This window comes from Ascaphus truei, chromosome 13 (assembly GCF_040206685.1).
Source record: "Ascaphus truei isolate aAscTru1 chromosome 13, aAscTru1.hap1, whole genome shotgun sequence".
Taxonomy (NCBI): Eukaryota; Metazoa; Chordata; class Amphibia; order Anura; family Ascaphidae; genus Ascaphus; species Ascaphus truei.
The window spans coordinates 8,835,364-8,849,385 of record NC_134495.1 but is presented as its reverse complement, the minus strand read 5'-3'; the positions used below and the strand labels follow the sequence as shown (position 1 = coordinate 8,849,385).

Genomic DNA, 14,022 nt, shown 5'->3' with positions numbered 1-14,022 from the left:
GAAGCCCGTGTCTCAGGAGCGCAAGGGCACCCCTACGCCCAGGGAAATCGCCAACTCCAAGTCCCCTCACACCGCGGTGCCGGAGCACCTCCACGCCATGTCCCCATACGAGCACTTACTGCGCGGGGTCAGTGGGGCCGACCTCTACCGGGGGCATATCCCGTTGGCGTTTGACCCCACAGGCATGTCCAGGGGAATCCCATTGGAAGCAGGTATGGCCTAATGCTTATCTATTGTATTTTCCCAGATCGGTTTGTGGGTTCAATCCCCGCCTGGTCCACTTCCAATCCCTACGGCCATGTGTCCTATTAATAATGCATCCCCCCCCCCCTTTTATAGGGCTAACTGTGTACGCAGTGCTGTACATTGTGCACATGTCTAGTGCTATATAAATACGATTAAATAATAATGATCACCGAGAACGCGTGATGAGATTATATTACATGGAGTTATTCATTATAATACGTCTCTTTCCAAGAGTTTACAGGCAGGCGATCGCTTTAACAAGGGAGGCAACACGTAGAATATATCTCCCTAAGGGGCCTTCTGTACCCCCGTATTTATCATACGTCATAAGAGAGATTAACTCCTTAAATGCCAGAAGAGGCAGCGGGGCGTTGCAAAGCACTTAAAGGGTTAAGCGTGCAGGTGAAGTATATGAGGAATGACGTTGCTTGTGCGCGGCACATAACCGCACCGTGCTATACACAAACATGCCGACTGTCGGTGTTCCCTCTACAGCTGCCTATTACCTACCCAGGCACTTGACTCCTAACCCGGCCTATCCGCACCTCTACCCCCCGTACCTCATCCGCGGCTACCCGGACACCGCCGCCATGGAGAACCGGCAGACCATCATCAACGACTACATCACCTCCCAGCAGATGCACCACAACGCGGCTACCGCCATGGCGCAGAGGGCAGACATGCTGCACGGGCTGCAGCCGAGGGAGTCCGCCATGGCGCTGAACTACACATCAGGTCATCGAAGTATGACGAACACCGACTCCGTCCGTCCCTTAGCTGTGCGCCCGTCCCTTAGCTGTGCGCCCGTCCCTTAGCTGTGCGCCCGTCCCTTAGCTGTGCGCCCGTCCCTTAGCTGTGCGCCCGTCCCTTAGCTGTGCGCCCGTCCCTTAGCTGTGCGCCCGTCCCTTAGCTGTGCGCCCGTCCCTTAGCTGTGCGCCCGTCCCTTAGCTGTGCGCCCGTTCCCTTAGCTGTGCGCCCGTCCCTTAGCTGTGCGCCCGTCCCTTAGCTGTGCGCCCGTCCCTTAGCTGTGCGCCCCTCCCTTAGCTGTGCGCCCCTCCCTTAGCTGTGCGCCCGTCCCTTAGCTGTGGCCCCCTCCCTTAGCTGTGCGCCCCTCCCTTAGCTGTGCGCCCGTCCCTTAGCTGTGCGCCCGTCCCTTAGCTGTGCGCCCGTCCCTTAGCTGTGCGCCCGTCCCTTAGCTGTGCGCCCGTCCCTTAGCTGCGCGCCCGTCCCTTAGCTGCGCGCCCGTCCCTTAGCTGCGCGCCCGTCCCTTAGCTGCGCGCCCGTCCCTTAGCTGCGCGCCCGTCCCTTAGCTGCGCGCCCGTCCCTTAGCTGCGCGCCCGTCCCTTAGCTGCGCGCCCGTCCCTTAGCTGCGCGCCCGTCCCTTAGCTGCGCGCCCGTCCCTTAGCTGCGCGCCCGTCCCTTAGCTGCGCGCCCGTCCCTTAGCTGTGCGCCCGTCCCTTAGCTGTGCGCCCCTCCCTTAGCTGTGCGCCCCTCCCTTAGCTGTGCGCCCGTCCCTTAGCTGTGCGCCCCTCCCTTAGCTGTGCGCCCTCCCTTAGCTGTGCGCCCGTCCCTTAGCTGTGCGCCCGTCCCTTAGCTGTGCGCCCGTCCCTTAGCTGTGCGCCCGTCCCTTAGCTGTGCGCCCGTCCCTTAGCTGCGCGCCCGTCCCTTAGCTGCGCGCCCGTCCCTTAGCTGCGCGCCCGTCCCTTAGCTGCGCGCCCCTCCCTTAGCTGCGCGCCCGTCCCTTAGCTGCGCGCCCGTCCCTTAGCTGCGCGCCCGTCCCTTAGCTGCGCGCCCGTCCCTTAGCTGCGCGCCCGTCCCTTAGCTGCGCGCCCGTCCCTTAGCTGCGCGCCCGTCCCTTAGCTGCGCGCCCCTCCCTTAGCTGCGCGCCCCTCCCTTAGCTGCGCGCCCCTCCCTTAGCTGCGCGCCCCTCCCTTAGCTGCGCGCCCCTCCCTTAGCTGCGCGCCCGTCCCTTAGCTGCGCGCCCCTCCCTTAGCTGCGCGCCCGTCCCTTAGCTGCGCGCCCCTCCCTTAGCTGCGCGCCCCTCCCTTAGCTGCGCGCCCCTCCCTTAGCTGCGCGCCCCTCCCTTAGCTGCGCGCCCCTCCCTTAGCTGCGCGCCCGTCCCTTAGCTGCGCGCCCGTCCCTTAGCTGTGCGCCCGTCCCTTAGCTGTGCGCCTGTCCGGTATTGGTATCTGTGTGTGTCTGTGCGTGCATCAGTGTGTATCTGTGTGTGTGTCTGCGTGCATCAATGTGTATCTGTGTATCTGTTTGTGTGTCTGTGTGCATCACAGTGTGTGTCTGTGTGTCTGTGTGTGCATCACAGTGTGTGTCTGTGTGTCTGTGTGTGTGTCTGTGTGTCTGTGTGTGCATCACAGTGTGTGTCTGTGTGTCTGTGTGTCTGTGTGTGCATCACAGTGTGTGTCTGTGTGTCTGTGTGTCTGTGTGTGCATCACAGTGTGTGTCTGTGTGTCTGTGTGTGCATCACAGTGTGTGTTGGTGAATTTGGACAGTGGGGACATTTTAGGGTCTGCAGCTAAAATTGTCACCGAGCCCCCTTCCGCCCCACGCTGCCCAGCATTAGCCGGCACAGGATTTGGGGGGTCCCTTCCGCCCTACGCTGCCCAGCATTAGCCGGCACAGGATTTGGGGGGCCCCCTTCCGCCCCACGCTGCCCAGCATTAGCCGGCACAGGATTTGGGGGGCCCCTTCCGCCCCACGCTGCCAGCATTAGCCGGCACAGGATTTGGGGGGCCCCTTCCGCCCCACGCTGCCCAGCATTAGCCGGCACAGGATTTGGGGGGCCCCTTCCGCCCCACGCTGCCCAGCATTAGCCGGCACAGGATTTGGGGGGCCCCTTCCGCCCCACGCTGCCCAGCATTAGCCGGCACAGGATTTGGGGGGCCCCTTCCGCCCCACGCTGCCCAGCATTAGCCGGCGCAGGATTTGGGGGGCCCCCTTCCGCCCCACGCTGCCCAGCATTAGCCGGCACAGGATTTGGGGGGCCCCCTTCCGCCCCACGCTGCCCAGCATTAGCCGGCACAGGATTTGGGGGCCCCCTTCCGCCCCACGCTGCCCAGCATTAGCCGGCACAGGATTTGGGGGCCCCCTTCCGCCCCACGCTGCCCAGCATTAGCCGGCACAGGATTTGGGGGGCCCCCTTCCGCCCTACGCTGCCCAGCATTAGCCGGCACAGGATTTGGGGGGCCCCTTCCGCCCCACGCTGCCCAGCATTAGCCGGCACAGGATTTGGGGGCCCCCTTCCGCCCCACGCTGCCCAGCATTAGCCGGCACAGGATTTGGGGGGCCCCTTCCGCCCTACTCTGCCCAGCATTAGCCGGCACAGGATTTGGGGGGCCCCTTCCGCCCTACGCTGCCCAGCATTAGCCGGCACAGGATTTGGGGGGCCCCCTTCCGCCCCACGCTGCCCAGCATTAGCCGGCACAGGATTTGGGGGGCCCCTTCCGCCCCACGCTGCCCAGCATTAGCCGGCACAGGATTTGGGGGGCCCCTTCCGCCCTACGCTGCCCAGCATTAGCCGGCACAGGATTTGGGGGGCCCCTTCCGCCCTACGCTGCCCAGCATTAGCCGGCACAGGATTTGGGGGGCCCCTTCCGCCCCACGCTGCCCAGCATTAGCCGGCACAGGATTTGGGGGGCCCCTTCCGCCCCACGCTGCCCAGCATTAGCCGGCACAGGATTTGGGGGGCCCCTTCCGCCCCACGCTGCCCAGCATTAGCCGGCACAGGATTTGGGGGGCCCCTTCCGCCCCACGCTGCCCAGCATTAGCCGGCACAGGATTTGGGGGCCCCTTCCGCCCTACGCTGCCCAGCATTAGCCGGCACAGGATTTGGGGGGCCCCCTTCCGCCCCACGCTGCCCAGCATTAGCCGGCACAGGATTTGGGGGGCCCCTTCCGCCCCACGCTGCCCAGCATTAGCCGGCACAGGATTTGGGGGGCCCCTTCCGCCCTACGCTGCCCAGCATTAGCCGGCACAGGATTTGGGGGGCCCCCTTCCGCCCTACGCTGCCCAGCATTAGCCGGCACAGGATTTGGGGGGCCCCTTCCGCCCTACGCTGCCCAGCATTAGCCGGCACAGGATTTGGGGGGCCCCCTTCCGCCCCACGCTGCCCAGCATTAGCCGGCACAGGATTTGGGGGGCCCCCTTCCGCCCTACGCTGCCCAGCATTAGCCGGCACAGGATTTGGGGGCCCCTTCCGCCCCACGCTGCCCAGCATTAGCCGGCACAGGATTTGGGGGGCCCCCTTCCGCCCTACGCTGCCCAGCATTAGCCGGCACAGGATTTGGGGGGCCCCCTTCCGCCCTACGCTGCCCAGCATTAGCCGGCACAGGATTTGGGGGGCTCCTTCCGCCCCACGCTGCCCAGCATTAGCCGGCACAGGATTTGGGGGGCCCCTTCCGCCCCACGCTGCCCAGCATTAGCCGCACACGATTTGGGGCCCCTTCCGCCCCACGCTGCCCAGCATTAGCCGGCACAGGATTTGGGGGTCCTTTTGTGCCGAGGTGGTTTGCTCCCTAATGTCCCATTTCATGGTTTATTCTTCACAGGAATTATAGATCTGTCTCAAGTGCCACATTTGCCCGTCCTAGTGTCCCAGTCTCCCGGCTCCTCCGCCGGCACCATGGACCGGATCACATACATCCCCGGAGCCCCCCAAACATTCAGCAGCCGACACAGCAACTCGCCACTCTCCCCAGGTACCGCGTCGCCATGTGAAGTATATACCGGCGGGCGGCGTCCTGGGCAAGTACATGGAACCTACCTCTTCCGTGATAAGTGTGCATTACACACAGGGGGGGAGAGCAGGCGGGGGGCGCACCCCTGCATTAGGTTACCCTTTCAATGCCCCTCCAGTATTAGAGGGGCCAGCAACGCATTGTTTCTGGCAGGGAAGGGGTTACTTTACAATGGTGTATGTGAATACTGCAGCGAAATGGTCTGAGGTTTTAGAGCAAAGGGGACTCCATTCCCCCCCCCCCCCCCCCGACAGGTCAGGCTTTTGGGATATCCCTGCTTCAGCACAGGTGGTGCAGTCAAATACTGAGCCACATGTGCTGAAGCAGGGGTCTCCTGAAAACCTGACCCGTGGATGGGGGAAGTCGGGAGGAGTGGAGGTGGAGCGCCCCCTGTATTACAGTATTGTGTCACGTTAACATTACAGGAGGGCCCACGCACGCCACCAAACAGGCACCGTCTGCCACCGAGCGCGAGCGGGAGAAATCCGTGCTGGCAACTACCGTGGAGCACGCGCCTATATGGAGACCAGGTGGGGAAGCGCCGCTGTTCACACGACAGATTGTGAGCTCTTTGGGCCACTGACTCTGTTCCTACTTTAAGGCCTCGTCCCCTAGTGTTAGCTGCTGCGCGCACTACGGCGTGCGTGGCGGGAACAAGATCCGCCCCTCTCTGCTGCGGCGGGAACAAGATACGCCCCTTTATGGTGCGCGGCGGGAACGAGATCCGCCCCTCTCTGGTGCCGGGCCCAGTAGCTTCTTGCACGCGCATGGAGAGCTCGCGATGCGTTTGCTAGTGGCAACAGAGTGCTGGCCACGCCACCCGCCAGTTCAACCAATGAGGGCAAACCAGCCGCGTGATGTCATGGCCGCGCCCTGCCCCCCGTCGCCATCTCCTGCAGCTTAACCGCAGATCGCCGCCAGGCGCACGTGCAGCAGCTGACACTGGGGCCGGAGCCTTATGCTTGACACCCTGGTACTGTACCGTTTCAGCGCAGTCTTTACCAGGAGTACACATTCAGCACCTCCATAAAGACCACATGCCCACTGTATGTCGTTCTGCCTGTGGCTGGCAGCGGAAGGGTTTCTATTGTCTGTCTCCTCCTCTCATTGGTGTGTGGCTGGTACATAAGCATAGAACAGAGTAGGATAATTCCACGGGTATCGGGTGAGGTCAGTGTCAGGAACACCGCTTCCTAGCTGGGCTGATGACGCGTATCCGCTTCCGGTGGTGGGCCCACAAAGCTCTTCCTCCGGAACGGAATGCACGGCTCAAAGTTCCTAGGCTCCCTGGTTTCCCCAGTAACAAAAGTGTGATGACGCGTAGGAATGTCTAAATACCCTACGCGTTTCGCCGGCAGGATTCGACTTCATAGTAATATATCATGTTAGTGACTTTTTGTTGTTGTTTTTTACAGGCACCGAGCAAAATAGCGGCCGCTTGTCGGCACAGTGTCACGGCCACCAACACTCTCCCGTCTCACCGCGGACACACGAAAACGTGCAGCAGCGTCCCAGCGTGCTCCACAACACCGGCATGAAAAACCTCATGACTAGCACGGAGAGCGTCACCCCCTCCGTTCTGCGGTAAGTGCGCACAGAGAGCGTCAGCGCCCCCCCCCCTCCGTTCTTTGGTAAGTGCGCACAGAGAGCATTCCCGTCCCCCCCCATTCTGCAGTAAGTACGCAGAGAGTGTTCCCCGCCCCCCCTCCGTTCTGCGGTAAGTGCGCACAGAGAGCGTTCCCCGCCCCCCCCCTCCGTTCTGCGGTAAGTGCGCACAGAGAGCGTTCCCCGCCCCCCCTCCGTTCTGCGGTAAGTGCGCACAGAGAGTGTTCCCCGCCCCCCCTCCGTTCTGCGGTAAGTGCGCACAGAGAGCGTTCGCCGTCCCCCCCGTCCGATGACGGAGGTTTGTAGCCGGTGCTTGTTCTACATGTTGATACTATCCATGTTCTTTCTGCTTCTGAAGATCGTGTTCGAGCGCCTCACCCATCCGATCGTCAGTGCAGGTAACGGCTTCTCACCGCTCGACGAGCGGCGCCGAGAGTTACCAAGCAATGCTGGAACACGCCATCGCACAGAAGGACCCGGCTAGGGCACGCGAGCCCAAGGTAGAGCGTTCCAGGACTGAAAACTTTTACACCTCAAAGCTGCAGCCAGCAGCCGTAGAACAGACATCGCTCATAAAGGCCGCGGACTCCAGGCCCCTCCCCACATCGGGGGCCAGTGCGGCCCATCAGTATAACAACGGACAGGGGAAAATCCAAGCGCATCAGCCCCTGGACCAGACTGCAGTCTCAGCCAGTGAGCAGCACAATAGGGACAAGACCCCCAATAAACCCTTTTCCATGCAGGAACAGGAGCTCCGAGCACTCGGTAAGACCACCATGACAGCGGCCACCTTCATAGACGCCATTATCATGCGTCAAATTTCTTGCGCTAACGGGAAGCGAGAAAGAAGCTCGCTAAATGCCGACACCACTAGTGATGGTAAGACATTCGGGGACAGGTAGTGCAAAGCTTGCGGCCTATATATATATATTTTTTTTTATTATTATTAATTGCACGTTTTGGTGATTGGCTTTTTCAGCTTCCCAATCTCGTTTTCATTTTTATTTATTTTTTCCCCCAAATCATTTGTCTCCAGTTTTGTTTTATAATAATTACTTTTTTTTTTTTTTTTGGTTGCAAGGAGTAATTTTTTTCCATATTTTTTTTGCCATTTATTTTTGGGGGGAGGGGGTCTCAAATTCGTGCTTTGCTGGCCTTGTTCATTTGTTGGGAAATGTGATGTTAACCCCTTGTTGGGCCCGCCTGGCACTCAAGGGGTTAAGATACACCCCGGTTTGGTAGGGGCAGCCAATGATACTCTCACCGCAATGCGTTTCTGACCCCCTGGCAGCGAACGGGTTAATTTATTTTCTTCTTTTTACGGAAGGCCATATATTCCGGGGGTAGAGTGGCCAGACATAACATTAACATTAAGCAGGACTTGTTGGCGGGTTGAATGGAACAGCCTAGCGAGGTTTCAGACATTGGGTACCAATTTTTGACGCCATCAGCGCCAGTGCAGCTTGAAACACATTGATCTGCATTGTGTCATGGGCTTCCTAATGCTGATTGGGTTAATCGCTGCTAACGGGTTGGCATAAAGACTGCTACCCATCAAAGAAACACCCAGGAGTTTAGTTCCATTACCTACTGGTAACCTAACTTCCAAAGCGCCTAATTGCATTTGTAATCTTGGGCTGAAGGGGAAGTGGCCACTAGCAACACGTGTGTGCCTGCTTTTCTGTAAGCGTTTAACACGTGGGAGCTCCCAAGCTGCGTCTGCGTGCTGGGCACTCTGGCACGATGCGTTGGTTTTTATTTGGGGGGCAAACGTGAATCCCAAGGAGAATCTGTGAGTTGACTTCTCAAGGTAACTACTGTTGGGTAACCCAACTCCTAGGTGGTCTTGCATTAAGAGTGCACGGTGCAGCCAGATCCCAGCAGCCACTCTCCATAGGAGAGAAGTTGGATGGTCTGGTGAAGCTGGCGCCTCCTGGGGGCTGTGAGGCGTGGTCCCTGGACACTGTGCTCGCTGGTTGCTGCTGTTCTGCGGTGAGCTTAGCTTGGTGGCGTGGCCTCGCTGTGCTCTCTCCGACACGATGCAGCCGCTATATCTCACGCCAAGCAACCCCCCCCCCCCCCGCCACACACACACCTCCTGCTCAATGTACACTTATTCCGTGTATTTCTGTGCATGCTTCCTGGGTCTGTTCAGAGCTGTGCAAACGTTCCCACACTTTGCATGTATGGGCACATATCTGAGCTAATGTATGGATCAATCAGTGGCTCTTATTGAGCCACCTGTGCTGAAGCAGGGATATCCATAAAACCTGGCCTGTTCGTGGCCCTTGAGGTGTGTGTGTGTGTGTGTGTGTGTGTGTGTGTGTGTGTGTGTGTGTGTGTGTGTGTGTGTGTGTGTAGGGCGCCCCTCTCACGCTTTCTCTTAAAGAGATCTCGGGTCCAATGATGGACCGAAACATTTATCTATTAAAATCCCTTACCTCGTTCTGCAGTGTCCTTCCTCTAGGCCTGTGATTTGTGTGTGTGCGCGTGTGTATATACACACATCATACAATACACACACACACACACGTAGTTTTCTTATCGGTAGCGGAGGAAAAACGCTTCTTGTGTGGAAAGTTTGCCATCAAAGTGCAAAACCTTTGCACAGCTCTGTGCTAATGATTCCCGGGGTAGGCTGGGGGTCTGACCTCTCCTTCGTTGCTTAGGTTTCCCTGGTGGGTACAGCCCCGACGGAGTGGAGACCATCAGCCCCATGAATTCCCCCAGCGTGTCTCACGAGAAGAGCGCGCGGGCAGCGATGCAGGACGCGGAGAGAGCGCACATGGAGCAGGACCAGCGGCAGAAGCAAGGTGACCACGAGACATCGCTCTGCAAAGGGGCCACGTGGGAACCTGAAGTTACCTTGGTTCTTTCTCGGGGGGGAGGGAGGGTTAGTTAATTCGACTCGAGCATTCCTTGCCGGTACTGCTGCTTTCAAAGGCGCTGTCTGTGATTGCTCTACTCCAGGGCAGGCCAACTCCAATCCTCAAGGGCCACCAACAGGTCATGCTTTCAGGATATCCCTGCTTCAGCACAGGTGGCTCAGTCATTGACTGACACACCTGTGCTGAAGCAAGGATATCCCGAATACCTGGCCGGCAAAGCCCACGTTTATTTGGCGACTGTTTTAATTTCCCAAATGGGACCAGAAACGCCGGTATCTAGAAGGATGAGGATTTCATGTTCCACAGGGTCCCCGGAGCTGGAACCGGCACTGTAACTGCCCCCCCCCCCCCCGCCCCCCCCCATGGGATGTGTGGTTTAAGCCAGTGATTTTCATTGATAGTGTATTTTATCCAGAGCAGCTAATCTCCCTTTACAGCTGAAATATAAAGAACTTAGTGTTTATTTTTAGACTGTAAGCTCAGCGGCCCAGAGCCCTCTTGAGCTCGCTACAGAATATATTGGTGCCTTCTATATAGCAATAATAATACTGCTGTCGGCTCCTTGGATCCAAACCCACTGGTTGCAGAAGGATTGATCACCGGCGGTGTTGACCCCCCGGCGGTGTTGACCCCCCGGCGGTGTTGACCCCCCGGCGGTGTTGACCCCCCGGCGGTGTTGACCCCCGGCGGTGTTGACCCCCGGCGGTGTTGAACCCCAGTAGATGGAGTATTGTGTGTTGTGCTTCGCTGGAGAACGGCGAATACTCATCTGTTTTGTGCTTCTTCGCAGCGTCTCTCAAGCATGCGTCCGAAGGCCATCTGCGGCAGAAAGCAGACGGTCAGCAGTCACCGCGTCACACGCAACAGTCCTCATCCTACGTGAAAAGCCACCAGCGGGTGGTCACCCTGGCTCAGCATATTAGTGTATGTGTCACCGTCTCCTGGCCAGCTGACCGTGCGATGTGGGCTAGCCCCATGTGGTAGCGAATGGGTTAAACTTGCAATCCCATATTTGGCCAGAAAACACACATTTTACAGTTTAACTGGCTTTCCTAAACAAATCTAACCATGCTAATAGCAAAGGGTCGTATGCTTTCATTTTTAAGGCAGTTGGTTACAAGTTGAATTTCTTAGGGGCCTCTGAATGGGAAAATGTTTGTTAACCAACTGGTTTCTTTCCCCTTATCTTTATTGGGATAAGGACAGGGTGGGAAGGGGGGCTCTGGCTGTACAAGCGCTCGCTGATCTCACAGTGACATCACACACAAGGGAGCAGCCAGAGGAAATCACACCCCACCCAAGTGTCACTTTAACAAATACATTAAATATACTTATAGGATTTGGGTAAAAATATGTCAGTCGCCCAGAGGAGGGGGCCCCTGTAATGGAACCGGGTTAATTTGAAGTCCGGGACCCCCAGAGGAAAATAGCGTTTGGTTCTTCTGTGTATTTAAGTCCCCTACGAGCCAACAGGGAGACACAACGCCTGACGACGTAGCTTTCTATTGGCACGTGGAACATATAGACCTTCATTTTGTTCCCACTGGGGGGGATTATACAGGCGTTACCTATGTATCTTGTGAACCAGGGGATCCCCGGCCCCATCCATATAATTCTCAGGAGAATAGAGATGGGGAGTTGGTCCTTTAAGAGGCTTAAAAATGTTTTACATCTGCAATTGGTGCAGCTACTTAAGGGCATTTTGACCACTGATCAATTTTCGGCGTTCCACAATAAATGTCCTTACTAGGACTAAGCCGTAAATGCCAAGCGATCCCTGTGTTTGGTTCTCTTTAATTGCTGTTTGGGTTCTGTCTCCAGGAGGTGATCACTCAGGATTACACCCGTCACCACCCCCAGCAACTGCACACGCACATTCAGGCGCCTGTATATTCCTACCCAGGAGGCAGCTGCTCCGTGCTGGACCTGCGGCAGAACCCCAGCGATGGCGTCCAGCACCAGCAGCAGCAGCAGCAGCAGCAGGAGCTAAGCCAGGCTGCAAGAATCTCTCCTGGGAGCAACGGGGATAAAAGGTGATAAAAACCAGCGCTACCGACATCGGAAAAGGGCAGAACTCCTGGGGACGCGTAACCGCAAACACAGGCCGCTAATGTCAGGGTAGCTTAAAGAGAAGCAGGGGTGTTAATGCTTCATTAGATCTAACATGGTAACTGCACCCCCTTTAATTGATGGATTAAGGAGTCATTATTCAAATATAGCAGCGTGTACCATTGTGCCTGAAAATACAAGACAATTGTAGGTTTCCCGACGGAAGTTTTATTACCCGGGATATAGGGAGTCCGTGACCTAGCCCCAGCCATTTTGAACTAGGCTCTCCCACTTCAGAGGGCAGAACCCGTAATCGCAAGGCTACCCCTTTGCCCCCTCGAAGCGCCGACATTGTTATCCCTGCCCCCTCCCCTCCCTGCCAGTTGTGGGTAAAAGCGATCGGACCTGTGTGCTGGTACATGAATGTAAGCTTCGTTGATCCTTAGATCTCCTGATCAAAACAAAGCATCTACGTTGAGTGGCTCAGAAGATGGTATGGACACCCTCACGCCACCGGAGGGCATGGGAGACGCCGACTACGCTAGGAGTGCCACATATACCACTTTATATAGAGAGGGAGAACAATCAGAACTAAGGTAAAGCTCTTGGAGGAAGCGTGCCAACCTACCTTTCCATCAGTATTCAATCATACTTTCCCCTTCAATCCCTCTTCTCACTGCCTTTTGGTGAGACCTTTCCCCGCGCGGCTCACCGCTTCTAACCACGTGGGAAGCGGGCGCACCTCCCTGATGCCGAAAACTCAACGGGGTTTTTATTCATAAACGGGCACGGCCCTTAATGGATCTGTAAGCGAAAGGCTGGTGAGGACCACGAGCGGTCAGTGACTGAGTGGACTGTGTGCAGGAGAACCTGTCCGTACCTTTAGTATTGTGCAGCAAATGTAACAACTTTCATTTTCAAGTGTGATGCATTTCGATGCTGTTTTTTTGGGGGGTGGGGGAGGGGCTAGATCCGGAGAACGCTGCTTCGGGGCTCTGATGGGACCCCTTATTTGCGCCCCCCCACTGCTCCCCTTTATCACACAGATGATATATACCTTGAACGTGTGGGAGTTTAGTTACTTATGGTATTGCTTTCCTGACTTTCAAGCCAAGACCTGCTACGTTCACGTTATTATATCATGTGGCAGTGACGGGGTTATTGCCAATAGAAAACTGATTCCAATTGTACATAAGCAACGTAAATACATTTCCCAATTGTACCCAGACCCCCGGGAATACTCTCTCTGGGAGGGTCTGTGGATATTACTCTTTGAATGCTTTGAGGTTTGAGGCAGGGTAATACTGTCTGCTTTTATAGCACCTTTCCAAAGACCCACACAAGTTTAGTTGAAGGCCAGTCATGCAGCCACCTCTGGGGCGGAATGGAGGAGGCATTTTGTGCAGCATGGTAGACGGGGCCCCTGCTATTTACAGCAGAGGAGCTGTTCAGCGCAGCACCCTGAATTTGAACCCTGACTGTGATGCATCTGACTGGAGTAATCTGGCATGAAAGAGGCTTATGAATGACTTTCAGGCTGGGGGGCGTGGGGGTCTTGTGGGGGGAGAACCAAAAGACGCTATAAAAAAAACACCATATAAAAGGAAACGATGCACATTAAACCTGAGGATACTTTGGGATTCCCAGAGCTCCTCTAACCAGCAGACAGCAGAATCATTCTCCATTCCCCTCTGTTCAACGTAAACGTTATAATACCTGCAGGACCCTTTATACAGGGTATACAGAACCCCCATTTTCTGCAGACGTCCCCCCGTCTTCTCCTCTTCATTCTCTTCTCTGTGATCCTGAGACCCCCCACACTTCCTCCTGTGTGGTCTTCAAGGCTCCTCCTTTTTGTTACAGAAAAATAAGTGGCTACTGCCAATTAACCCCTTATTGATCTAACCCTTTTCAAGACGCCCAAAATATATGGCCGTTTTACTTTGTGACGGCACTTTATGATTTGTGGGGTTTTTAATGCCGGGCGCCTATTCTTCTTTGAGCTGTGACCCTGGCCACTTTATGGCGCGTGTGCGCGGTGCGTCTCTTTCGTCGCGGCCGGAGCGGCCTTTAACACATGGCCCCGGTGTTTGAAGTGATGGGTTATTTACACCGTGTCCCTCTCTCCGCAGAATGGGCTCCAAGTCCCCAGGGAACAACGCACAGCCGCCGGCGTTCTTCAGTAAGCTGACCGAGAGCAACTCTGCTATGGTTAAGTCCAAGAAACAGGAGATCATTAAAAAGCTTAGTACCACCAACAGGAATGAGCCTGAGTATAGTAAGACTTTCCATGTTTCTTTTCACGCTGAAGCAGCTTGGCTGGGGGAGGGGGTGCAATAGATGGGAGGGGAGGGTGCTTCCGGGACACTGCGGGCAGGGAGAGGGTTACAGAAGCAGTCCTGGCCTGCGTCCTGAAACTGTGCCTTGCCTCCCCACCATCTCACTACCGCCAGCGTTGCTCAGAGTCTTAATCTGGGCAGTTG

At 56.7% G+C, this 14,022-nt stretch overlaps 1 protein-coding gene across 1 annotated transcript in view; it reads left to right on the top strand.

Annotated features, from left to right (window-relative positions):
- Positions 1–14,022, top strand: part of NCOR2 (nuclear receptor corepressor 2) — a 274,837-nt gene that overhangs the window by 242,800 nt on the left and 18,015 nt on the right. Inside the window, exons 24-34 of the mRNA XM_075569217.1 lie at positions 5–212; positions 742–990; positions 4,809–4,958; positions 5,423–5,527; positions 6,413–6,581; positions 6,961–7,481; positions 9,272–9,415; positions 10,281–10,414; positions 11,312–11,523; positions 11,986–12,135; positions 13,672–13,817. Of these exons, the coding sequence (XP_075425332.1) occupies positions 5–212; positions 742–990; positions 4,809–4,958; positions 5,423–5,527; positions 6,413–6,581; positions 6,961–7,481; positions 9,272–9,415; positions 10,281–10,414; positions 11,312–11,523; positions 11,986–12,135; positions 13,672–13,817 (2,188 nt within the window). The remainder of the gene's footprint in view (positions 1–4; positions 213–741; positions 991–4,808; positions 4,959–5,422; positions 5,528–6,412; positions 6,582–6,960; positions 7,482–9,271; positions 9,416–10,280; positions 10,415–11,311; positions 11,524–11,985; positions 12,136–13,671; positions 13,818–14,022) is intronic.